Here is a 26977-nt window from a genome sequence, read left to right as displayed (position 1 = left end):
AACAACTGGACAGGTGGAAAAAGTCCAGTGACTTTGTTTTAAATCAGTGCCGACCACACGTTGATGCCCACAACGCACTTTGGCACCGTAATACACGAAGGAGATGCTGTGCCCGTGGTCACAATGCACACTGTGCCTCTTTGGGCTCATTAGCATGTGCAGATCAGGCACGCCCGAAGAATTCCCAAACTTGCTTGATTACGGAGGAGAGTCTGGCTCAGGGATGCTGTACACCGGTAAGGGATGCCTCAATAATATGCTACTGCTAGTATAGCACAGGCAGCGTATAGTATTTAAATTCCTCATTTAAAACGCATTGCAATTGACGAATCCTAAAATGAACATAAATGTTTCATGATTGTTCAGTTAGTAAATATCACCGTTTTACTCTTTGAACACATCTGATCTACTTTTTTAGAACAATATATCAAATTGAGGCTGTGTTATGTGTGTGTTGTGATTTAACAACTAGTCTAGTGTCTATTTTACATTGAGGACAGGTAAAAATGTGACTTTGGGGGATTTGGGCTGTACATTTTTTTTATGAAAAAATGTACCCACATCCTCTGTTATAGAACCTGTGGTATTGGTAAAATCTTGGCATTCTTGACATCTTTGTTGACACATTAGTGTTTGGCTGTCAACTTTGCCTCTCATGCCAATCTGATGCACCACTAACAAGTTGTGGTGTTTGCTCAGATTTTGCTTGTTCTATCTTTTGTAAGGTTAACGTTTTCCGCTTTAGTCCTGCTTTTCAAACCTGCACAAAGTGACCGCTTTAATAATGCACTGTACAGTACATCTATGGGCATTATTATTATCTGTTGAAGATGATAAATTGGGCAGTTTAGAAAAACTTGATTTTTATTTTTTTACTGTATCCACACAGGATCGGTACACTGTAGAATTTGTTTTGCGTTATCCATTCATTTCTTGGAAAAAACATTCGATATGGATGTTGACTACAATGATAGCAATATTACTGTGATTTTTAACATGTACCTAAAGAAACATTGTTATTACTATATCTAATGAAGTACATTTTTTCATGCACCAAAATACCCAATTATTATAATTCTTATTATTATAAGATTGAAAAGGTCGTTCAAACCAAAGAAAATCTGAATTTTTACAAGTAATGTTTCAGTGTGCAATGCCAGTTGTGTAATGAATTGACCTGGCTGTCACTATTTTACACTCAACCCTAAATAAAAAAAAAAACAAATAATATAAAAACATAGTGGCGGCGCGGTGGTCGACTCGTTAGCACATCCGCCTCACAGTTCAGAGGTCATGGGTTCGATCCCGGTCCCGGCCTCCCTGTGTGGAGTTTGCATGTCCTCCCCGTGCCTGCGTGGGTTTTCTCCTGGTATTCCGGTTTCCTCCCACATACCAAAAACATGCATGGTGGGTTAATTGGACACTCTAAATCACCCTAGGTGTGATTGTGAGTGCAGATGTTTGTTTGTCTCTGTGTGCCCCGCGATTGGCTGGCAACCAATTCGTGGTGTCCCCCGCCTACTGCCCGAAGACTGCTGGGATAGGATCCAGCACTCCCCGCGACCCTTGTGAGGATAAGCGGTATGGATAATGGATGGATGGATAAAAACATAGTGCAACATAAATCAAACATAAATGTGTTAAATGTGACACACTACTGGTAACACAAACACACATATGACAAGGATTAATGTCCTCATAACTTAATTGATTAAATCCATTGCGCTACCCAGTGTATTCTGGGAACTAAAAAGGAACGTTTTTTTTTTTTACAGTGGACTACTGCGAGGATTGTGAACCAGGGCGGCCAACCGAATAGCGAAAATCTGTGTATTATTGACCATTGAAATGCATTAGACAAAAAAAAAATTCTGCATTATATATTTTTTAAATGAATCAGTCGGTATGTTGTATTTTTTTCCAGAAAAAAACGGCATCAGCCTAAAAAAATCAATTTCGGTCGGGTGTTTGTGTGTAAGTTCGTACCCGTCCCCGGCCTTGCTGTGTGGAATTTGCATGTTCTCCCCGTGCCCGCGTGGGTTTTCTCCGGGTACTCCGGTTTCCTCCCACATTCCAAAAACATACACGGTAGGTTAATTGGATACTCTAAATCGCCCCTAGGTGTGAATGTGAGTGCAGATGTTTGTTTGTCTCTGTTTGCCCTATGATTGGCTGGCAACCAGTTCAGGGTGTACCGCGCCTACTCCCAGATGACAGCTGAGATAGGTTCCAGCACGCCGGCGACCCTTGTGAGGATAAGCGGTATAGATAATGGATGGATGGATGGATAATATCAGTCAATATTGATAATTATTGATTTTGTTTTAAGCCTGTTAAAAAAAATAACAGTTAACTGTTTTTGTGTACACCATTATGTAGCGTTGTTGCCAGTGTCTCCTCCACCAGTACGTTGTAATGCTTATTTGCATTAGGTGCTACCCCAAAGCAGCATTGTTGATTACATTAGCCTTCATTTAATCTTCATACGAGTGAACTAATGTACTCTCTTGCAGCACATACATTTTCGTTTACCAACCATCTTAGGACTACTGTATCTTTTTAGCAGACTCATTATTGCCATAGCCCATTCATATTTTACTTGCTTGATTTTAACTTGAGTGCAAGGGATCGGATATGGCTAACTGGCGCTAGAATATCAAAGACAGGGGAACTCCTTTACTTGTACACCACGTCTCCATCCGGAGGTGTTTAATCGGGTTATCCCGCATAATATCACTTTATTGTAAGAGTTGTATTGAGTCGACTGGTCATTTATTAGAACGAAGTTTAGCTGCTCTATGTGAGTATGGCACACGGCCGCCGGGCCCGCACGCATGGTCCGTTGGCTAGCTGCTTCTTCTTCGTTGGTTTAGCGGTTTCTTATTTGTTGGTTTAACTTCTTCTTCATGTGTGCATGATGTGCGCTACCTACATCACGCACCATTGGGTTTGTTTTCTAATTTTTTTTCTATCGATTGTTTTATCAAAGGCATTTTTAATTGATATCGATCATGTGTCAATCGTGATACATTTTGATATTGAATTATCGGTCCAGCCCTATGTGAATGTACTGCAATGCTTATTAATATACGGTAGTATGGTATTCTTAAAAAATGCATAATAGGAGCTGGTGATGGTGAAAAGTGCACATTTTGATACATTATATCTTTTGAAATTAAGTTGTGAATGACCAGCAGTCAAGATACATTTCAGTTGATGTCTTGTTTGGATGGATTCTTGTCATGCACACAATAATGTTATTAATTGTGTACGTGGAATCAGGCGCCAAATCCAATCCATACGTGTTACATCTGATGGAAGGATTTTAATGTGCCATCTAGACTAAGTTAAACACAACATCCCGGCGGCTTGACTCTCTCATCGGCGTTTGTTTTCTCAGGATTGTTGACAGAGTGACAGAAGTGCACATGCTGTTGGGTTTACATTGTGTTGAACTTCTATAATCTTTTCATGACCTGCTGAAATTGATCTCAGATTGGCACTGTGCCAGGCGCCTTAGTGAGTTACGTCTGAATTCCACAGCAGTACACTGTTTATTTTGCTGCTTGGTTTGCAGCACATTTCGTCTTTAGTGTCATCTTTTTTGTTATATAGTTGACGGATGGACTGAGACTCAGAAGTACTGCTTCTTATCTTGAACCGAACATCAGGTTCTTCAGTGTAACTGTAGCCTGATGGTTATGTAATACCAGAGATGGGCATTCCGTCAATCCGTCCCTGTCAGACGCCCATTTTGGGGATAGAGGACGAGAAGTTTTTTTTGCTTTTTTTAAAGAACGGACTCAAAGTGGTGCCCAATACGTCTATTTGTTTTACTCATTTGCTAGTTTGTGCATTTAATATTAGTGTTACGCAACGGAGATGCTAGCTTGTGCATTTAATATCAGCGTTACGCGACGGAGACAATTGACAGTTTGGCTTCCCTTGTAATGCAACCTAAGCATACCGTTCAGCCTGTTGTTACCTCTATTCTATTTTTATTTTAAATTGTTCGCCATTTAAATGTTAAATGACGGGTCTGTTCTTGCATTTTCCCCCAAAATGCAATATATATATATATATATATATATAGACTTGTAGTCCGGAAAATACGGTACTCACAGGCATAGTCTGCCCTCTAGTGGTTCAACACATGTAATACCATAGATTATGCCACAGGATGCCCATTTCACTGACGAGGAAAAAGTTTGAAAGCAATTTTGTTTTGTTAACTAACTGTTAACATTTAGCACATACCTTATTCCATTGCATGCAAAGTATGTCCTTGTCTGGGACATTTCTAGAGCGTAAAAAACTATCCAGACCATTATTCATGTTCACACCAGCCCCGCTGTACATTTAAAGCTACGACCCGGAAGTGGAAGTCTTTCATTCTCCTCCTAAAATAACATTGCGTTATTTTGCAATGATTACTTTTTTTGCAAAATAACACATAAAGACTGAAAACCTATTGCGTTATAATGCAAACGTTTTGGAATAAAACGCAATAGTATTGCGTTATAACACAATCTTAAATATTCTCGTAATGTCCCCTAGCAGGCTATTTAGTCTGGTGACCGACAATGGTTGTGTTGGCAGCTAAATGGTATCTTGGTTGACACTTTAACAGTTGGAAACAATTCAAGCCACTCTAGATATTCCCAGCCGCTAAGTGGATGTGAATAGGAAATTAGAGGACGGACCGGCAAAATAGGGAAAAGTGCCCATCTCTTTGTAATACTGAGTAATATGTCCCCTATGATCTGTTTTAACTTGTTCCACATATATCTTGGTTAGTCTTGATTTGTCAGTGTAAATAAACACTTTTCAGAAGCCAGCACAATTCCTGAAATTAAATGTCAATGTTGAGAGCTGTGTTCTCAAGCCAAAGAATGAATTAATAAACAAATTGAGCACTTCAACATGGCTAGCGCATATCAAAGAGAGGAGTTCCCTCCTGTTTTTGCCTATAAATCTATAAATTACATTTATACTAGTTAGAAATGTACCAACATGAAAACAAGCATTTATGAAGCTGAACGAAAATGGAAAATCAAAGCCGTTGCGTAGACATTAGCTGTAGCAGTACTGTATATCCATTTGGAAACCCTTAAAAAGAAACAATTGGTGTAGTAATGTAAATTAAAAAAGAAAGAACACCATTTTAGAACAGAACATTTTTGAATGTAAAATAACTGTCAGTGACATCAGCAATATCATCCAGAGGGCAAAACTGAAGGTGCAGTATTTGCAGAAGACTTCATGAATTAAAGTACAGATGTTGCAGCCCACTAAGACCAGGCAGGTTGAAAGTACAGAGACACACCCAGAACATGCTGGTCGAAAAGTTTTATTGACTGATGACGAGACAAAGATGAACCTTTATCAAAATGATGGGTGGGAATATTTTTGGAGAGAGCATGGATATTCTCACACGCAAATATTCAAGCTTAGCTGTGAAACATAGCGTAGGCTTGGGCCTCCATGTTTTTTTCTGGATCACTTACAGTATCTTTTACTGCAGCTCATGATGAAAGCAGCAGCATGAACTTGGAATTCTAAATAAAATATTCTGTCTGCCAATTTAGCCAAAGATACAACCAAACTGATGATGATGATGATGATGATGATCCACATGCATCCACTCAGTTTTTATCCTGCTTATGCTCATTAGGGTCCCAGGTGAACTGCAGCCTATGCTAGCTGTCTTTGGGCAAGAAGCGGGGTACACACAAGACTTTCACAAGCCAATCGCAGGGCACACATAGACAAAGAACCATCAGAGGAGAGCGTGTCTGTAAATTTTTTTGGTCCGTCATTCATCATTTACCAACAGCCAGGCCACCCGGTGGTCCGTCACCGTCAGTCCATCATTAGTTCAAGCCGACCAAATCTATCATTTTCAGTCTGTCACTCTATCATTGTTATTTTAACCACGCTTCCATCATCGCTAAATTACAGTCTGCGATTGCTATTTTAGGACCATCAAATCATCACAGCCACTTGGCGTTGAGAACATACTACATACAAAGTACTAAGTCACGCATGCGCAGCACAAGCAATGTATCTACTCCAGTAAATAACCACGTTTAATTGCTCGTCCATTATGGAACACCGTGAAAATTAAATCAAAGACATTCCTTAGTATTTACAATCAATATTTACAATAATCTATTTGACTTAAGCATTCAATAAATAAACAAAATATAACAACAAACAACGGAAATTAGTTTAGCTTTAACTCATTCAGTACCAGACATTTTTAGTCCGTCTTTTACCCAAACGTTTAAAAAAAAATGAGAAAAAAAATATATAAATAAATTCCTGGGATTAAATGGCTGGACTGTGAAAAGACATATATATATATATATATATATATATATATATATATATATATATATATATATATGTCTTTGGGATTAAATGAGTTTTGAAGAAGCATGGAAAGCATGTTCAGCTCAGAAGAATATAACCAATATATATAGTATACAAATAGCAAAATACAAATGAGCAGAAGTGGGCATTTTACTAAATTTCCGTCATTTGTCGTCCATCAGCGGCCTGGGTACTTGTCCGTCATTTGTCAGTCCGTCATATTTTTTCAAACCGAACCAACCTGTAATCGTCAGTTGGTCAGTCCGCCAGGTGATCCGTCAGTCAAATCCATCAGTTAGTCCATTAGAAGTCAGTCGGTCTGTTTCACATCCTACAGCCTACATTTATGAACGCCCTAAAACGCCCAAAGGTTTTATAGTTTAAAATGACTTATCTTAACCAGAATCCAGCTCCGCATTGTGACCAAGTGTAAATAAAATCTAATCCAAGTAGCGCACTCTAATTAATGTTTATAAACCCTTGTCTTCTTCTTCCTCCTCCTCTTCTTCTTCTTCCTCCCCTCCTTCTTCTTGGTTCATGGGCAGATTACAGCTCTTTGGTGCATATAGCCACCTACTCTACAGGAAGTGCAAAACGTTCCCACATATAGTCAATGTCCCGCGATCAAACACACGAGACAGTCTTGATTAAACATAATTTCACCAAGATTTAACAGAAAACCACAACCAGAAAGGTTTATGTACAAATAAATACACATACATATAATATTTGATTCAAACAAACATTGTAGATTTGTGTTGTCATAGCAAAGTGAAGTGACGTATTCTGGTTCCGCCTCCTTAGGCAATCACAGCCGGCCATCACAGTCCTCGCAGAGATCCTATTGAAAACAGGAACACTCTCTCTCACACATATATAGTCAATGCAGTCCTCTCTAAAACGAAAACAAAGAACCTGCAAACAAACACACTAGAGAGGTGGGGCGTCTTTCTGTCACTTCTATGTCTATGACGGACTGAAAGGACCATGGTTACTTTGACCCGGAAAGTGACGATTGCACTGATTGACGAAAAAACAATCCCATCAGTGCTCAGTCTGTCTTTTTTTTCCAGTTTCCCGTCAATCATCAGTAAAACAGGCGTCCGTCAGTGACAGACTTGACAGACCACCTTTCCAAATGAGCCATTCTTTTTGCTTGGTAAACCAGCAGAAAAAGGGAACGATAGAAGCCTTGAGCGCAATAAATCAATCACTTAACACACTTGTTAAAGTTGATTACACGTTAGAACCATTTACATGTAAACTCATGAAGCAAAATTCCATTGCCGTTGATATATCTTACCCATAGCTTTGATTTGACTTCATATCACACTCTACAACAGCATGCATTATCAGCAAGAACATAACTCATCTCCAATCTTTCTTTCCGTCTGGAATGCGTCTGTGTTTCTCAAGCCTAAGGTCTTAGCAAGAGTCTGAACAGCTCTAGATAGACTAATCGCTTTTTCAGTGCAAGATTGTTTTCATTTTAAGGCACATTTTTAAGGGGAGATATTCATAGAAATATATTAAATGTTAATATAAAAGTTCTATACACTTCTCACGACCTGAAAGTTCATATTCTCCTTTTATAGCTATGCATACGCCATGGCCTCTCATTTATTTTTCTCAATATCAAAAACACTCATGGGATACTTTAAGAGTGGTGGATATATAATCCACGCTATCAACTGGAAATATTGCAAATCAAGCCAATGACAACAAGTTTGTCATTGTTGGCAAACCATTGGATGAGGTAACACTTTGTAATAGTCTGTTCAGCTGTCAGAAAAATATTAGACAAGCTTTCAAGTAAAAGCAATGTAATGTCAGACGCTTATATACTGTATCATAAAGTGGTAAAAAGTAAGTAAAAATTCTTCACACCCCTTCAAATGTCAGGTTTATGTAACGTAATAAAAATGAGACAAAGATAAATCTAGATGTTCTAGTAGTCTTTTAATGTCGTCTTTTCATCATATCATACAATAAAAGCCATGTTCCACAGACAGCTTGCGCAGCATGAGAGGGATCTCATTTTTAAAATCATTCAGGAAAAGCCTACACAAAATTTGGCAAGGCATTAAATATACCATGGAAGACAGTGGCTACGTTTACATGGACACAATTATTCGGATTAAATGCCTGATCGGAATAAAAATTCTTAATGTACACACACCATTTGGAATATTCGGACCCGAACAAGCCCTTTCCAATCAAGATTTTATTCCGAACGAGAGAGGTGGTTTATGTCGATTGTTAATCCCATCCCCGAGCATGAAAACACTTATTCTGAAATCTCGGAAGAAATCGTCTTTACTGCGCATGTCTGTGATGTCTGTATACACGTTTATGTTATTCCCGGAAGCTATTAGAAGCAGCGAGCAAAAGACATGGCGGGCGATAGACTGAACTGGTACATTTGCAGCTCCATTAGGAAGTGTTAACTCGACGTAACAGCACAAATGGGGAAAATATGCGAAATAACACTAGCGTAGAAACGTAGAAATGGGTGGAGCGATGTTTTGTTGACACAGAAATCACTACGGCTTCTTCTTCTACTACTTCCGCTATATTTGGTCAAACTCCACATAATAACACAAAATAACAAAATAATTTGTTCGATTAAAAGTGTGACGCATGAACACGCAATATTTTTAGTGTCCATGAAAGCATTGCAGCCGATCGTAATATCAATCCGAACTCTGATTGTATTAAAGAAATTTTGTCCATGTAAACGTAGCGAGTGAAGACGGTCATCATAGAGTGGAGAAAATATGACCGAAAGCTGGTAATCTCTCAGTAATTTAAATTTATGATAAAAAATCTGATCAGGATGGCTGCTATGAGGCCATCAGCAACAATGAAGGAGCTGCAGGAATTTCTGGCAAGTTCTAGTGCTAGTACTTGTGACATCTTCCATCTTCTTCAACTGTCCCAGATGAAAGCCTTTTCATACAAAAGAACAAACAATAAAAAAAAAATGTTTAAGTCTCCCAAAAGCATGTGGGGAAATGTGCAATAGTCCAATGAAACCGAATTTGAACTTTCCATCCATAATTCCGAAAGGCGTTGCATGCAAAAACAATACTGCTCATCACAAAAAGAGTACCATATCTACACTGAAGTATGATTTTGCGGCACCATGCTTTGAGGCTCTGTGAGGTTCCAAATACCAATCAATGTCGAAGTTTGTAGTTGGAAACACAAATGGAAGCCAATTTAAAATGATAGTGGGACCGGCCTATAGGCGATTACTATTTGGGCCGGCTGGTTCAAAAAGGCGGATAAACGGACGGTGGAAGGGTACCACGGCTGTATGCGGAAGGTGATAAATGTGGTGTAAAATGCCCAGCTCTGAATATTTCCGCATTAAAGGTCCGTTCACACGAGTTACCCATACCATGGGCGTTAACACCCTCCATACCATCACGGATGCTGGCTTTTGAACTGTGTGCTCGTAACAATCTGGATGGTCCTTTTCCTCTTTGGCCTGGAGCACAGAACATGTTTTCCCCCTAAATTTGAAATTTGGTCTCGTCAGAGCGGCACGGTAGTCGACTGGTTAGCACGTCCGCCTGACAGTTCAGAGGCCGTGGGTTCGATCCCGGCTCCGGCCTCCCTGTGTGGAGTTTGCATGTTCTCACCGTGCCTGCGTGGGTTTCCTCCGGGTACTCCGGTTTCCTCCCACATTCCAAAAACATGCATGGTAAGTTGATTGGACTGTCTAAATTGCCCCTAGGTGTGATTGTGAGTGCGGATGTTTGTCTCTGTGTGCCCTGCGATTGGCTGGCAACCAATTCAGGGTGTCCCCCGCCTACTGCCCGAAGACTGCTGGGATAGGCTCCAGCACGCCCCGCGACCCTTGTGAGGATAAGCGGTATCGATAATGGATGGATGGATGGGTCTCGTCAGACCAAAGTGCACGTTTTCATTTTGCGTCAGTCCATCTCAGATGAGCCGGGCCCAGAAATGCCACGTTGCTGAAATATGGATTTTGATTGGCACGGGAGAGTTTTAACCCACTTGATATTTTAATATCGTTTCCACATTGATGCTATTTTGATGACCGTATAAAATGAAATTCCTCATCCCCAATTGTATCATGAGATGTTTTCGTGAACTATTGAAGTATTTGCTCATGTACCCTAACTCTTCACCCCTTCTAATCCTAACCCCTTCCTGTTCACCTGTTGAATGTTCCAAACAGGTGTGTGTGTGTGTGTTTTAGAATTCCTCAACTTTCCCAGTCATTTGTTGTCCCTGTCCCATCTTTTTTGTAATGTGTTGCAGGCATCAAATTCAAAATGAGAATACTTGTAAATAAACAATAACATGTATCACATGAAATACAGTCTATCTTGTATTTGTAGTGTATTCAATTACCTACAGCATTGACAATGTTTGTCGCGGGCCACATCATATTTCTGATTTCAATTGGCCGTTACGACTGTTAACCTGTGTAAATGTATTATCACCATACACAGCTAATTGATGAATCACTGTTTTTTAAATCAGAAGCCAGCAAATAGTTTGTTAAACTATTTTTCAATGTATTTTAAAGGAAGGATTGGTAACAAATGCTTGAAATATTGAATATGTTGTGTTATCAGTGAAGACAATTTAAAAAAACAACATGTAAAGTCAACACATGATTTGTCTTCGCGGGCCACATAAAATGATGTCACGGGCCGGATCTGGCCCCCGGGCCTTGAGTTTGACACCTACAGGGTGTGAGTATGACCTACAGGTTCAAAAGGGCTTGAAAATCATTTTATTCTGTTTTTTATTTACATTTTACACAACATCCCAACTTCATTTGAATTGTGGTTTGTTGCACAAATCCTTCAAAGTTTTGCTATCAAGAAAATACAAGATATCAAGAGAAGTCTACTAGAACATCGGAACTTGGACTTAATCAACATCACTTTAAATGGTGACAGGTGTGTGCTGACTCCCATTTAACATGAGTTTGAATGTGCTTGGTTAATTCTTAAGACAGCCACATACCCAGCTGTAAGAGGGTATGCACAATTGTGCAACTACACTATCTCAGGTGTTTATTTTTACTTCCCCTCTCGAAAATATTTTTTTTAGTTGTACAAGTCACATTCCAATGTTGAAAAGTGTTTTCAACTGATTTTTCTCTTTTTTTTTTTTTTTTAAATATCACAAAAACTTGTCAATTTAAACTGGGGTGGGTAGACTTTACACTCACTGTATGTGCATGCCTCACTGGAATTTTCTAAAATTATTCAAGGACAACATTCAAAGTATAATCTTCATCAATCAAGTACATGGTTTACACTTTTTGTAAAACAGTACATTTGAATATTCATGCATATCAGTAGTGATTATCAGAAGTTGAAAATACAATTTAGGTTACAGGGCTTCTATGAATTGTATAAACAGACATTAAACTGTAAACCTGCTGATGTTAAAATTTGAGTGTCCCAATGCATCCACACTACCTGGTATTAGTGTTAATGAACCCGATTGGTCGTGTAAGCCCATGTGACGTCACAGAAAATAAAACTGTGAGTGTCCAAATGACCTAAGTGACCGATACCCATCTATACTTTGAAGTACTGAAAAGATGTACGCTATATGCAATCTTAATTATCGGTTAATTAATGTTATCTGTTTTAAAAAATATGAAACTGTGAAAAACAAGTTATGAGGAAAAACATTTTTTTCATCAAATACGTTTATGTGATCATTTTACCTGCTGTCGGGAAGTTTGATTCCATCTCAGTCAGAAGGAAAATGATGCTGAAGAAAATTGTCTAACCAGTGAACTTCAAATTATTACATACGGTTGTGTTTTCAATTTCAAAAAGACACCAATCAAGGTGCAATCCAGCAGGTGACACCCCATTTTAACTATGTGTCAGTCTTACATGTTAGACTACACTTTATTCATTTTATTACTGAGTGGTGTTAATGCAACGGCAACATTCTGTTCTTAACACTGTCCCCGAACTTTTAACACTGGCCGATTTGCAGTGTACAGACATATAAAACATGATTTTTGTTATTTCCATTGTTTTTAATTTCAGACAGCTGTGGCATAAACATTTACCATTAAATTAGATGAAGGTATGCACGCACACGCGCGCACGCACACCTCCACCCACGCACACACACCCACCCACGCACACCACCACACACACACACACTTACAATCAAGTGTTCATACAAAGATGAATACTTGGTCCGTGCGTATTAAAAAACATTTTGACAAGTCTAGTCAGTCTACAAAGAAAATGTTGACTCTCAATAACATTTGACATTGAAATAAATGTCAGTAAGCCAAGACAAACCGGATCAAAAACCAAGCGACTCACACATCTCCTCGAGCAAAGTGAGCTTATGATGTCATTGCCAGTATAATGCCAGCTGCACGCCTCGACATCTGCATCCAATGAAATGATGAAATGGTGGTTCTTGGTGTACCACAGAGCCACGACCTGTAGCCCATTAACTCATAATAATATACTCGTAGTATGTTGTATAATGTGCCGTAGGCAGACTGGGTCATTGGTCCGGTTGTGTGTGTGTGTGCGGAGTCTTTTGCACGTTGCGGTTGCGAACATTGTGGGAAGTGAAGTATAAACCAGATGTAGAACTCTTCTCACCTTGTTTCCTATTAATGATCTGAGTGAAAGGAGTTTGTAGACCAAGTCTGGTGGTAGTATACACTACAGTCACTAATTAATCACAAATCTTCAAATACCGGTATATGACCCTCATTCGCATTTATTTTGACAAAAACGTGTCTGAATTGCGCTGATTTAAATCTTGGAAGGTATGCAGGCTCATATCTGTAGTACAGTGTCTAATAACTGGGTGATTTTATTTGACTTGGCAACTATTTACCCTGTGGAACAAGTTTGTAGTGATTTATCATTTTAAAATGTAGATGTGATGCCCAAAGATGTTTAACTGCCACATCTGAGAAAATAATAATGACCGGTATCCTAATTAAAGCATAGTCTGGCAGGTGAAGCAAAGCACTAACACCTGCAATCAAGCACAACACACATAAATAACTGGCTAACTATTTAACATTTCTTACTGCGCATCAATAATCCATAGTTACAGGTATTGCTTTTTTTGTATTTATGTTATAGAATGTTTGTATCGTTGTCATCACAATAACACAGTTGCAGCTTTTAATCAGTTGTGAACTTCTTAAAAACTCACATAAGATGTAAATAATGCGTAACGGCCACAGCCCCCTGCCCTTTTTGTGTTTTACACCAGCAAAGTTCTGCATTGGTACAAATGACCTGAACCCAGCAGCTACATTTTAAAATTGACTTATTGGTGACCCATCTTGTATCGCGCTTATCCTTATTAGGACTGCAGGTGTGCTGGAGCTGATCCCAGTTGACTTTGGGCAAGAGGCGGGGCACACCCTGGAATGGATGCCAGGCAATCGCGGTTACTCGTGACCTCCCACTTTCAAGCCATTTTTTTTTTATTTCTATATTTTTTTGATTATTACAAGATTCATTTTTGTGTTGTTTTAGGATGACCTGTATTAATCTTTATGATTGAAAAAAACTGTTCTGGCCATACAGAAAGTCTGCAGACCCGCAAGCCTGCGTTATGGATATTTTACTTTACTAGTGTGAAGTCAAACAGCCTAATTGAGATGAATAACTGACATAAATGACATTCTGTCTGCCATGAAGTTCAAAATACTCAAAGCAATTCAAATCTTTCATCATATGATTAATGCTAGTCGCTTCTTGAGTGCATGTCCTGAATTTCCCACACAGGTGAGTTGATTAGACTTAGGCAAGTGTTGACTGGTGCTTTTCTGTATTTCCACTTCTTGAAGTTCTGGCGATTTCTCACGCTGTTGTGGTGTGTGTTGTTATTCATGTGGCAAATCATTCCGAAAGTTTGTTTTTCAATGTGGATTAAATAAGACGCTAGGTGGCACCCTCACATGTAGTGTGTACACAAGTAAAAGTTTAAAATAACATGTACTAAATTTAATGTGATGTTACACTGGTATTGAAAATCATATAGGATCATCTACCACTGCCTGCTCTATAAAAGCGGTTTGCCAGGTATGTGTGTTCTATTTTTTGTCCAAGCGCTGATGATAACATCAATGCTTGTGTAAGCTTTTTTGCACACCTAAAAGTTTAGACATGCTATTTTCAAGACGTGCCATTTCAGTAGACTGGAGCAACATAAAACAGCCTCAGGGACTGATAAGACAAAATTACGCTAACAAGTGCTTATGTGTAAAGAGTGCTGTTAAATCACAGCTGAATATTGCAGACACTGTCACATTATCACTAATTTATGAAGTATTTCATTTCTTGTCAGCAATCAACAGAATCAACAGGTTGTTTTCACACCCTCCGTTTAGTTATTCAGGTCCCCAGTATGTTTTGAGTATTTTACACTTAACATACGCTGACTGACATGTAAAAGCATTTTAGAGGTGAAATCACATGTGCACATCTCATTACTCTGAGTCGAATACATGATCCTTCCTGAAAATGCAATGCCACAGCAATAATCCTCACGGTGGGATTTCCCCCTTCCTCAGTGTATTTAATACTAACATAATGTTTGTACTTTTCCTGTGACTGGCTCCAGTGTTCTTACACGGTACTTTGAAAGGATTACGTTGACATCCAAAAGAGAGAAGAATATGTCAGGAAGCAGTATTGTCTGTTTACATCTTAAACAGAGTGATTAGATATCATGGCCTCCCAGTGAGACCTACAGTATGATGAACCCAAAACAAAGGCAAAGGGTGAAAAAGATGGGAGGAAAACAAAAGTTGCCATGAATATTTTCTCATGATTTACAATAAAATGTCTTATTTTGATTAAAGCGGCTGACATCTCAAAGCTTTGGGCAATTTAGTTTCTGGGGGTGGCCATTTTGTCTTCTGTTGACTGAAAATGACATCACAACTGCTCACAAGGACCAATCACGGCTCAGATTCAGAAAACAGGTCAGCCGTGATGGCTAAAAAGGAGTGGATTAACATTTATTCCATAAACACAAAATTAATCACAATGCCGTGTTTCAACTAGTGGGCCTGCTGGGAACATATGCTTGAAAAAAACAGGTTTGGGTTGACTTCCTCTTTCAAATGATAGGTGGACCAGCCCATAGGAAATTACTATTTGTTCTGGGCAGACAAAAATGTGGATAGACGGACGGCGGAAGGGTACCCCAGCTGCAGGTGGAAGGCGATAAACAGACTGGGAAATTTTACTAAAATGCCCAGACCTGATGATACGTACAGTATGTATGGTACTGGAGCATCTCTTAAATTGAAAAAATAAAATAGACACAACAAAATTAATGACTAATTTTATAACCTAAAGATGTTTTTATTTTAACATATGTTAAACATAACATAACATATGCATTTTGTCCTTGTTATAAGCAGTAACTTTTTGTAACTTTACCAAAAACATCTTGAAAATGAACTAATATTTTTGACTTTTTACTACATTTTTGTCTTATCGGTGTTTTGTTAGTGCCAGAACACAAAACATGAAAAGAAATAAATGTGCAATGGATTTGACTGTTGGCATTACAAATCCTTTTGTGATCAAAATTTTCTTTCTTTTATGTTTTACACCGATGCATATTTTAGGCAGTTTAAATCAATTTTAATTCGACTTTCGATGAATCGTTACATCCTTACCTTCTACCCATGCCAACAAGGTGTTATTTGTGCAGCCGGATGTTCCGCCTACACACACACTTCTTCCAATCACAAGTCTAACAGTCTTAACCTCGTTAACGTGGTAAAAACAGGATTCCCTGAATCTTTTTTTTTTTTTGGTGTGAAAAAACAATTCGAAAATAGACAAAAAAAACTAGTGTGCGGATTGAACTATGTTACTGAAAACAAAAGGTCATTTCTCCCTCCAGGACAATTTTTGTGCTGTTGCAGATGAGTGCATATTGAAGATTTACGAGACAGAGGATCATCCCGTCTGGTACGGGGTGATCCACTGGGCCTTGTAACAAACACATCTGTGATAACCATTCAGTGCATTTACTGTACTTCCTCCACTGGACTATTAAAGCTGTTAATAGGCCTGTCTTCACAGGTAGCCTCCTCTCAAAGGGACACCCTGTGGCCATTGGATCTGGATTTTTGTTAAATCAGCACTCTAAGGCTGTGCAAACAGAAGGTATATCAATTCCAGTACGCTCTTTGAGTGACACTCAGTTTGGCTGGAGGTGTGCTCATCACTCAGAGCTTCAGTGGTGATGCATAGGAACGAACATTTTCCTGTGTTCACTTCATTCATTTCTTTCATATCTGAGCTGGTATACTTGGTGGCGATGCTGATATTTTTCCATCAGAGCAGGTGGAAGTCTTTAATCACCTTCCCATTTGGGCTTCCGCCATCTATCCGAGCAGGGTCTGATAATTGTGCAAGCACTGTAACGGAAATCTGTCACTCCGTCATCTTGCCGATTAAGTAATAAGATCTTTCCACAGAACGACACGGAAGTGAACTCGGTTTCCCTTATGATGACTTCTGGATGATGTCCAGCTAGGAGGATATGGGCACACAGGGACAGACTGATCATTTAAATCGCATTGAAGTCTGCACATTAAACACTGACTCTTCCATCCATCCATACACTTAATCCATCCATCCATCCATCCATCCATGATCTATTATCTACATAACCATCATATCCATTTAATTATTTGGATTCCAAAAGCCATGGCACATAATTTTTTTTATACTTTTTAATTCATTTTATTTTAACCTGTTGAAATGTCCATCCCTTTATTCAAAAACAGGACATTATTTCAAATTGACATTGCACAAACATACATTAATTATAATTCAGTAACTGGTTTGGTCCGTAACGTGAGAAAGTAGGCAAACATGTTGATCATTGGTTTCCAAAGTAAAACCAATTTCTTTATTTTGATTCAACACAAAGATAATCAATCCGCTTTCATCGCGAACTACAGAAATTGGATGTTTATTGTTGAGTAGCTGAAATTTCGAGCATTTGGGCAATTTTAAATGAAAAAACATAGATTCACCTTTCATTGACATTTTTCCTCTTACTGTGTTCCACAACCCCCTAAGATACAGTACTTTCATATTAAATCCTGGTATAGCTGCTATTTGTTAAGAACCGCACAGAAGCATCAGTCACAAAAAATTTAAGCAGTTATTGTGAAAATCATCTCTACATATCTTTCCTGTGCTCCTCCCTTCGGTGGGTGCAGCCTGTGTGTGATTTTTATTTTGAGGATTTTGAGAAATCAATACAATGCAATACAATTTTATTTATATAGCGCATTTCATAACAGCTAGAGCTGTAACAAAGCACTTTACAAACAATACAATAAATAGAACAAAAACAATAAAAGGCTGTGATACATGTATTAATAAATATAGACATAAATAATGTACAAATATAAATAAAATATAAATAATGAAGCCAATAAATTGACATAAAACACTATATACAATTGACACCGAAAAAGAGCCGAAAATTTCAGGTCTGATCAAAAGCCAGAGAAAAGAAATGTGTCTTCAACCGGGTTTTAAAAATGGACAGGGGCTTGCCTAACAACCAATGGAAGGTCATTCCAGAGGGAAGGACCAACAGTTGAAAAGGCTCGGTCCCCTCTGAAGCTCTTCTTGGTCCTCGGCACTTCGAGCAGCGCCTGGTTTGCAGACCTGAGGCTGCGGGAAGGTGCGTAGGAGTGGAAGAGCTCAGAGAGTGTCCATGCCATTTCATGAATAGGCAAATAAGAGAATCTTAAATTGAACCCTAAAATGCACTGGGAGTCAGTGAGAGGAGGCCAGAATTGGTGTTATGTGCTCCATCCTCCCAGCTCCAGTTAGTAGGTGGGCAGCAGAATTTTGGACCAACTGGAGACGTTTGAGGGAGGACTGGCTGACTCCGAAATAAAGTGCATTGCAGTAATCTAGCCGAGATGTAACAAAGTCATGGATGACTGTTTCTAAGTCCTGATGGGAAAGGAGGGGCCTTACCTTAGCCAGCTGTCTAAGGTAAAAGAAGCTCGACTTTACAACAGCGCTGATTTGCTGGTCCAATTCAAGATCACTGTCCATTTTAAAACCCAAGTTTGAGACTGTTGGCTTTAGATATGAAGCCAGGGGGCCCAGGACAACAGGGTGGGATGGAGACGAGCCGCTGGGACCGAACACCAGAACTTCTGTTTTCTTTTCGTTGAAATTTAGGAAATTTAGTGCCATCCAATCTTTGATGTCCTTTAGGCAGGACAAAAGTGGACTTAAGGAGGAAGCCTCTTTTTTGCTTAGCGGGATATAGATTTGACAGTCGTCCGCATAGCAGTGGAAGGAAATGCTGTGTTTTCTAAGGATGGAACCAAGGGGCAGCAAATACAGTGAGAACAGCAAGGGCCCCAAAATAGAACCCTGTGGAACACCATACGATAGAGGGGCAGAGCGGGACTCAGAGGAACCTAGGCAGATGTTCAAAGTAAAGATTTGATCACAAAAAGATTTGTAATGATAACAGTCAAATCTATTATACATGCATATATTTTCATTTTTAGTTCTTTCATGAACAAAACACTGTTAATAAGATGAAAATGTAATTACAAAGTGAAAATTATTAGTTCATTTTAATTTTTTTTTATAAAATTAAAAAATGTTAGTTTGTAACAAGTACAAAATGTAGATGTTAAAATAAAACATAATTATAAAATAAGTCGTTCATTTTGTTAAAAAAGATTTTTTTTAATCAAATTGAATCGAAATAAGGAACTGAAAATTGAAAATCAAATCGAAGAATCGGGGCTTCAGTGAATGTTTTTACATCCCTAATTGCTTCCATATCGTCACTGTCCTGTGAAAAAAGTATATGTCCAATCTTGTCATTTAAAAATTTTTTCACGTTAATGGGATGCCTGTAACACAGAAACTCCATTAACGTAAAAAAATAATAATAATAAATTTAAAAAATGGACCTACGTGTTTTTCACAGGACAGCGACTATATATAGGACTGCGGGTTCACGTTTTTTTTGGTATTTATTCATGTTTACAAGGGGTGTGTCTGTGTATGTGAATCAGAATAAAAAACTAAAAATTAGTCCTTAAAGTCTTCATTCTTCAGAGATCTCAGACATCTCATACATCTGTTTTACTTTGAAACGAAACATAACAGGCATGACTGGCTGACCCTGCCCCCAGTCTCCCCCTCCCTTTAATTCTCCTCACCTTAATAGCTTGATCCTGTGATTATAGCGCTTGAAGAAAAGCATACGTTTTGAACTCCCCTTGGGGCCATCAGGAAATGTTCTTTCATGAATCCGTCTAATAAGACCTTCACAGATTGAGCTTCGTAAAGACAACCTGCGGCGTCTACACAAGTTTGTGTCGATTATTTCCAGTTTATACGTTTCGATGTTTCTTCATCAACAATCATCACTGCCCCCATGTTTTTACGTGTTGTTGATTAATAGTTAATTAAACAATACACTATTCCTTATTGATAATCCTTTAATGCTGTCCGCCATGTTTCAAAAGCGGGTACCGGTACGTATTAACTTGCTGTATAAAATATCTTTTCTAGCTCATTTGCAAACTATTTGACCTCATGTCACTAACAGCAGTTAAGGTCAAGAGTGCAGCAAAAGCCATTATTCAAATAATCTCTCTCTCGCTCTCTCTCTCTTTCTCTCTCTCTCTCTCTCTCTCTCTCTCTCTCTCTCTCTCTCTCCCTCTCTCTGTCCTTGCTTCTCATCCTTCTCTTATTTGAGAATTCCTGGTAGGCTGGTATGTTGGAATTTTTTGTGTGACCCGAAATATGTTCCACCAGTGCCATTCCTCTGTGCCGCAGAGTGTGACCACAGAGAGAGCTCTGTTGTTGAAGGCATGTGTCTGGCAAGGCTGCTAGAATCTAAAAAGTGAATAGCTGACAGATTTGGATTCAGTTACGAAACCGACAGTGCACTCCTCTAGAGGTCAGAAGTTGTTGGAAGTGTTTCCATGTTCAAGAGGATAATGTACATGTGCTTTTGTTCTAATACAGAATGACCTGCTGCTGATGCAGAAATGTTCAGTGTTAGATATCAAAACGCCTCTGTATCAATAAATAAATACATTTAAAAAAACAATGGCAAACAAAAAACATTTCTGGAAAACGCCATTGAGGACTGACCAATATTTGGTTCTGTTAGGAACAAAAGACAAAAATAAATTGCCAGCACTTTAACAGCCATCATACACTGCTGACGGGAATCATTCGGCATCATCCTAGTTCCACAGCTTGTCTACCAAAGGGTGCCTGATTACCAGACGAAGATGGGCTGGCCTGAGCCTCGCTGCATTTCCCAACCCCTGGGCCAACAAACCAACCAACACCAAAACAAACTTACAAACAAATTATACTGACAGCTCACTTTACTTTACTCTTAAAATTAATTCATTCTTTCCCATATGAGAATGGGATCAATATACATGCATAAAATAATCCCAGTCTTCTCTCAGTTTCTACATGTGATCAGGATCACTTTGCCTAATCCCCCAAAAGATGTTTTTTACCCTCCCCTCAGATCTGAGCAGGATATGGCATATTTGCTACCCATTACTTATGTTTAATGGTAAAACAGTGTCTGACATTCCTTGGCATTAGGGGTAAAAAAAAAAGTTTAAACAGGATAAAATGTGCCAGTGCTCTCTGAGCTTTTAAAGTCAATGACTCCATAAGTGGTTTTCCGCTTTTTAGTAATGGCATCAGTAAGTGGTCTGTTCACTGTGTGCTAAGCTCTGCAGTATGTTGTAATTGCCCACAAGTGAAGGAGATGGTTTCTGCATATGTTTGCCAGCTGGATCTCGTGACTGTGACATACAGCAGATCTCTGTAGAATCACCACTTCAACTGAATGCATCTGAACATGAACTACAGTTCAACTTACAACTTTGATCTTTTTTTTTGGGTCACAATTTATTGTTCGTATTTGATTTTAGTATGGAACGAGCTGGAAGGTTACTAAACTGAAATTCTGAAAATAGCCAAGTTAATCAAATGCCGTATCAGTATCCATATTCATACCCAACAGTCATGGGCGATTGAGATACTCCTCTTCGAAAATTAAATCAATATGAGGTTGGTGAAAGTCGTCCTAAATATAAAACATATTTTTATTTATATTATTATATTTGTATATAATATCTTCCATTTCCAACATTTGGCAATGTGGAGACTAACTCCTTAATTTCTCCATGCTCAGTCCCTGTAGGTACAATGACCAAACGAATGTAGAGTATATCCAAAAACCTGCAATGCTATTTTGTCCACATGCATTGTAGAACAAATTCATTTGTGCATTTATTTAACTGCACTGTCTCCGTCCAGATGAGGTGAACATTCTCCAGGAGTTTTCCATTCTGTTACCCAGTAGTCCAAACACCTCTATGATTGTGGAGGATGGCAGGTGCCCAGTCCTACAGGTGGGACACTACTCCATCTTGGCTCTCCCTCTCTCGCAGCTCTTCACTGAAGGGTATGGTTCTATCTTTAGTCACATGACTTCTTATTAAAAGGGAGGTCAACCCAAACATTTCCTTTACAATAATATGTTCTATGTAGTCCCGGTAGTCTAAACATGGCGTTTTGATTAATATTACGTTTGTGGAATATGAGTTAAACAGCAAAATCTAGACATCACAGGGGGGCGGCCATTTTATCATTTCTGTTGACTGAAAATGACATCACAGATGCTCAGGTAACGACCAATCATGGCTCAGCTTCAGAAAATTGGTGAGCCGTGATTGGTCGTTACCTGAGCCCTGAGCAACTGTGATGTCGTTTTCAGTCGACAGAAGTGACAAAATGGCCGCACCCAGAGATGGCTAAAAACAAGTGACTTAACTCTTATGAGAATGCCTTGTTTCAACAAGTGGGTCTGTAAAGAACATATTCTGGAAAAAAATATGTTTGGGTTGACTTCCTCTTTAACTCATTATCGGTGGTATTCATTTTGAGTGAAAACTTAGAATGTATTTGTGAAGAAAATATAGTTTTTTATGTCTGCTAGTGTTTATCTTAAAACATGTTAAAATGGTGTGTATGCTGTTTCATCATATTATATTTATATCTAATATCTTCTGCTTCCAATGTATATGTTAAAACATGTTAAAACAGTATCTATGCTGTTTTAACATAAACACTAGCATAGGAGGAAGGTGACAATGTGCTATATGGGGGAGTGAACTATAATGACAAACATTTGCTTGAGAAGCTGGTTGTCTCCTGGTTCTCGCTTTACAACAGAGTTCCGTTGCAGCAGCGTTGATGTAACCTGTCTCTCACAAATTAGTAAAGTCCTGATTACAGGAAATACTTTCTATCTACGAAAACACCTTTAGGCCGTAAATATAAAACAATAACAGGAAAAACAGTAAGTACCAAAGCCTAACACTGATGCACAAACTAAGCCATTAAGCGCTGTTTGTAACGTCAAATTGTTGTACTGTATGTCAGTAGCGGTGTAAAACGATGACCACTGTAACATTATTTGTTTTTCAGGAATAATAACCGTTGCACAATTCTGATAAAAGTGCTGCTTTGGCGGCCTCTTGGCTAATCCCAGACAAGGAAAACTCATAGTTTGTAGCTGAGGTTTGAGTTACTGTAGACTTTTTGTGACAACATTGTGGGAACGTGTTTTGATGCACCTTGTATTCTCACCTACACTGAAAAAAATATTGTGCATCATTTACTCAATTTTAATTCTTCAAGTGGTTGCACAAAATATAATCATCTCAATCTACTTAAAAGTAAAACTCCAGATTGTTTTATTTTGTGCAACCACCTGACAAAATATAATTGATTAAATTCAACCATCATTTTTTTTTTTTTGGGTGTATCTATTCATTAAGTTGACCTTTTCGTAATGTAATTTGTCTTTGGTGTAAATGACAATAATAAAATGATCAATTATTTGACAACTGTTAGAACTGTTGCAACTGGCTAAATGTCTTAATTTAAATATCTGATGGCACACATTCAATATTTTTTAGGTGATCAAGCACATGCCATGTTGTGTTTTGTTTTTTCAATAACATCTCAGAAAATAGACTGGATCAGTGCCTCTGATGTGAAATGTTTCTGTTAGGTTTGCTGATGAGTTCAGTCTATTGCTGCAGCTGAAGAGTCCTCAGAGAGTTGAAAGCAGCGTTTTCACCATGCTGAGCCCAGACAGCCATATCATGCTGCAGCTGCGAATCAGTGCTTTCACCATTATCCTCACCGGAGCACAGCAACGCCACTATGAGTGAGCCTACTTCACTATTTCACATGAGTTTGCAAGGATTTTCTTGCTTCTTTCTTTCTTATTCCAACAGCTATGCCGTTCTATATGCTTGGACTAAAAACACGGACGTGGAGAAGCAACTTTTGTCTTAGCATATTTACTTCACTTATTAACTGCTTTGCACATACAGCAATTGTGATAATTTCTGATGTCTTGATAAATGTTGTCAAAGTCCAGTCAAGCAGCTTAAAAGGCCCTGATACACCAAACCGACGTCGGAGGTCGTTAAGCGTCGTGGCGTCTTTGGTGTAGTGGCCACTGGTGTACTGTCGTAACCCGCCTGTAAGAGTCTTGGGGGCGTTTACGTATGTTGAATCGGCGTCGCCAGTCGTGACATTTCGTCACTCTGATTGTCTGTTAGCTAGCAAATCAGCGCTCGGAGCACCAACGGGAAGTGACAAATGCGGAAAATCAGTGAGCATGCCTCCACTGCCTTAATCTTCTTACAAGTACAAGAGTGAGGGTTGACAATGTAAGTATTTCACAATACCGTGTCAAGAAAGTGATGTTTACTTTGCGTTGGAGTTCATCGTGAGTGAAGAAGATATCTTTTTATAATCCGCCCCTGGCCAACATCTTTCCGTTTGTTTTTTCCTAACCATGAGAAATAGTGACTACCGCCGCCGATGGTATGGAAGGGTATTACATCTTATGCATGCACAGAAGGTACTTAAGGTCAGCGTCACTGTCTGTCGTTGCGGGTGTATTCCTCCAGCGTGATGTGCCGACAGCTGGCCGGACGCCACAGGGGGTAGGCGTCTGTCACTGTTGGCCAGCGTCTTTTTGGTGTATCAGGGCCTTTAAGGGTCAAGTCAAAAGTCAACCCAAACATATTTTTTTCCAAATAACTTTTATGCAGTCTAAACACGGCAATCTGAATAATATTGCGTTTGTGGAATATGAGAAATCCACCTGTTTTTAGCTAGCTCTATGGGCGGCCATTTTGTCACTTCTGTCGACTGAAGATGACATTGAAGTTGTTCAGGGCTCAGGTAACAACCAATCATGGCTCAGCTTCAGAAAACAGGTGAGCCGTGATTGGTCGTTAATTAATCCCTGAGCAGTTGTGATGTCATTTTCAGTCAACAGAAGTGACAAAATGGCCGTCCCCTGAGATGGCTAAAAGTGGGTGCATTTTGCTGCTTAACTTATATTCCACAAACGCAATATTAATCAGAATGCCATATTTCAACTAGTGGGCCTGCCTCGAACATATTGTTGAAGAAAATATGCTTAGGTTGACTTTCTTCATCTAGGTCCCTTTGTTCTAGCAGGCACGATATTTATTGTTGTCAATGTTGCTTTGTGCGTTGCTTGGCAGTAAAAGCGCCGACCGGAATTGGCCAGAAATAAGGTCTAATATCTGCTGGAGCGACACTCTCTGACTTGGAGTGAAAATGCAACACGTTTTCAATACAACACGCGAGTATAAATGCAAAATCAAACATGAAGCGGCACACAAGTGGAATAAGCTGCCAACAGAAGTGAAGTCAGTTCCAGGTGTGAATGCTTTTAAATCCAGGTTTTAAACTACTTTTTTCCAAACCTTTTCTTAGAAGCATTACAATCAAGTTCACTGTCAGTAATTTTGGAATGCTACTTTTTTATTTCTTTACTTTGCTTTTAAATGCCTTTAAATGTATCTAATTCAAAATTCATGTTTAGACCACTGGTGCCAGTATTATCAACACATTTTGTGTTCAATCTTTCGTTCATTGACACCAAAATTTGCAGTTCATTGAATGATCTCCATGAAATACCTCAACCAGATGAACGCCCCACAGTTTCCTGCCTTTTTTTTTGCCATGAATGTTTCCTGACAAAACAAGTCAGACTCAATATAAGTACCAATCGTCCTCTCTGCCATTTTTCATTGTTTACAAGAGTTATCTGAAACTTGGAAATTCACATGATAACTCCAAAACCCACCTCTTTTCTCACATTAGCCAGTCACAGTGTTTAATAATGACCTCCTTCAGAACACACACAACGACATCACCAGAGCTGGGCACTTGACCCTTTTTTGCCGGTCCGGCCGCGACCCTCCATCCTTGACCTGGGTACCCTTCCAACCTCAACCCCCCGCCCTTATTCATAAATATTATCAATCGATATGCCAGCGTCATCCTTGAGTGATGCGCGCAGCTTGACCATACTCGTGGACACAAGTTGTTTTGAAACTGTTCCGTTCCAAGTCGGGGGGCGTCGCTTCAAAAAGACAGCGACAACAATGGATATCGTGCCTGCTACAACCATAAAGGGACCAAGATGACGAGACGATGCATTTAACTGTATTGCTAAAACGATCTGGAAGGTGGCTGCAAAGGGGGGACGTGGGTGAGTAGCTTCTTTACACACACACACATACGTGACATAACACCCATGCCGCTGCCAAACTAGTTTGCTTTGCAGCAGCAACGTGCTGCGGGGTGCATCCTCATCACAACATGTGACATAATGGACCGATCAGAGCAGCAACAATTCCTGATGTGTGCATGGCATGTGTTGCAGACCTGTCGCAACAGCACAATGCGTCACGCCGACGCGGGTGTATAAAGAAGCCTAAAAGAAACCTTTCACCGAGTACACTGAGATGAAATTTGGCCGCCTCGCAACCACGTCACACGCATAAAGGCCAATTAGTGGGCCGGACCAAAATCCACTTCCGGCCATGCTTAGTCCAGCCCTTTTTTTAAATTTGACAGCCCCCACCCCCCGCCCCAAAAATGGGCATCCGACCGGGCTGGAGGGTCCGGCACCGGGACGGACTGCCCAGCTCTGGACATCACCATCAATCATTTGGGGGCTGTCTGGAGACCTGCATAATACAGTATGTCTCCTTTAAAGCTTTAAATCAAGAGCATGAGATTGGAGGTAGATTGTAGTAACGCTGCACCAAACAAACAGCAGCAGAGTGATGGACCATGTGTTCCAAATAATTATTTAGATGGGATTGAAGTTAAACAAACATTAGAGTTTCAGTTTTTCTGGGGTATTTTTTTTGCATCTTTTTTTTCCTGTATATTTGTATCGCTATTAATCAAAAGCCAGTTTGGTTATTAGTTTCTGTGGTGGACCTCATTAAAGGAAAATTGTTAAAAAAAATATTTAACCCTGCAGGCCAGTATATGGAGCTCATGGTGTCTCTGGAGTCCTGAGAACCCCTCCATGCAGTATCCTCCAAAGACTTGCAGTCATGCATCAAGCTGTATTTTGGACATGCCTAACCAATGCGCACAAAGAGAAATGATTGCAG

General features: G+C 39.3%; 1 protein-coding gene across 1 annotated transcript; it reads left to right on the top strand.

Moving 5' to 3' along the window:
• On the top strand, positions 1–26977 carry LOC147135187 (uncharacterized). Its single transcript, XM_086054266.1, has 4 exons — positions 1–236; positions 21762–21909; positions 23524–23682; positions 26842–26977. The coding sequence occupies exons 1-4, from the start codon at positions 104–106 to the stop codon at positions 26969–26971; spliced, it is 570 nt and encodes a 189-aa protein (XP_085910392.1). The 5' UTR covers positions 1–103; the 3' UTR covers positions 26972–26977.

The sequence above is a fragment of the Filicampus tigris genome, chromosome 15 (assembly GCF_054856515.1).
Source record: "Filicampus tigris isolate MCC_2025a chromosome 15, RoL_Ftig_1.0, whole genome shotgun sequence".
In the NCBI taxonomy this organism is placed as follows: Eukaryota; Metazoa; Chordata; class Actinopteri; order Syngnathiformes; family Syngnathidae; genus Filicampus; species Filicampus tigris.
The sequence above is the reverse complement of the archived record's forward strand: the minus strand, read 5'-3'. Positions and strand labels throughout refer to the sequence as shown.

Bases quoted from the DNA above. Each gene is read 5' to 3' on its own strand.
- LOC147135187 (XM_086054266.1), top strand. From the start codon at position 104: ATGCTGTGCCCGTGGTCACAATGCACACTGTGCCTCTTTGGGCTCATT. The intron at 21,910-23,523 runs GTATGGTTCTAT...TGTTTCTGTTAG, and splicing joins TCGCAGCTCTTCACTGAAGG to GTTTGCTGATGAGTTCAGTC. The intron at 23,683-26,841 runs GTGAGCCTACTT...TTAACCCTGCAG, and splicing joins GCACAGCAACGCCACTATGA to GCCAGTATATGGAGCTCATG.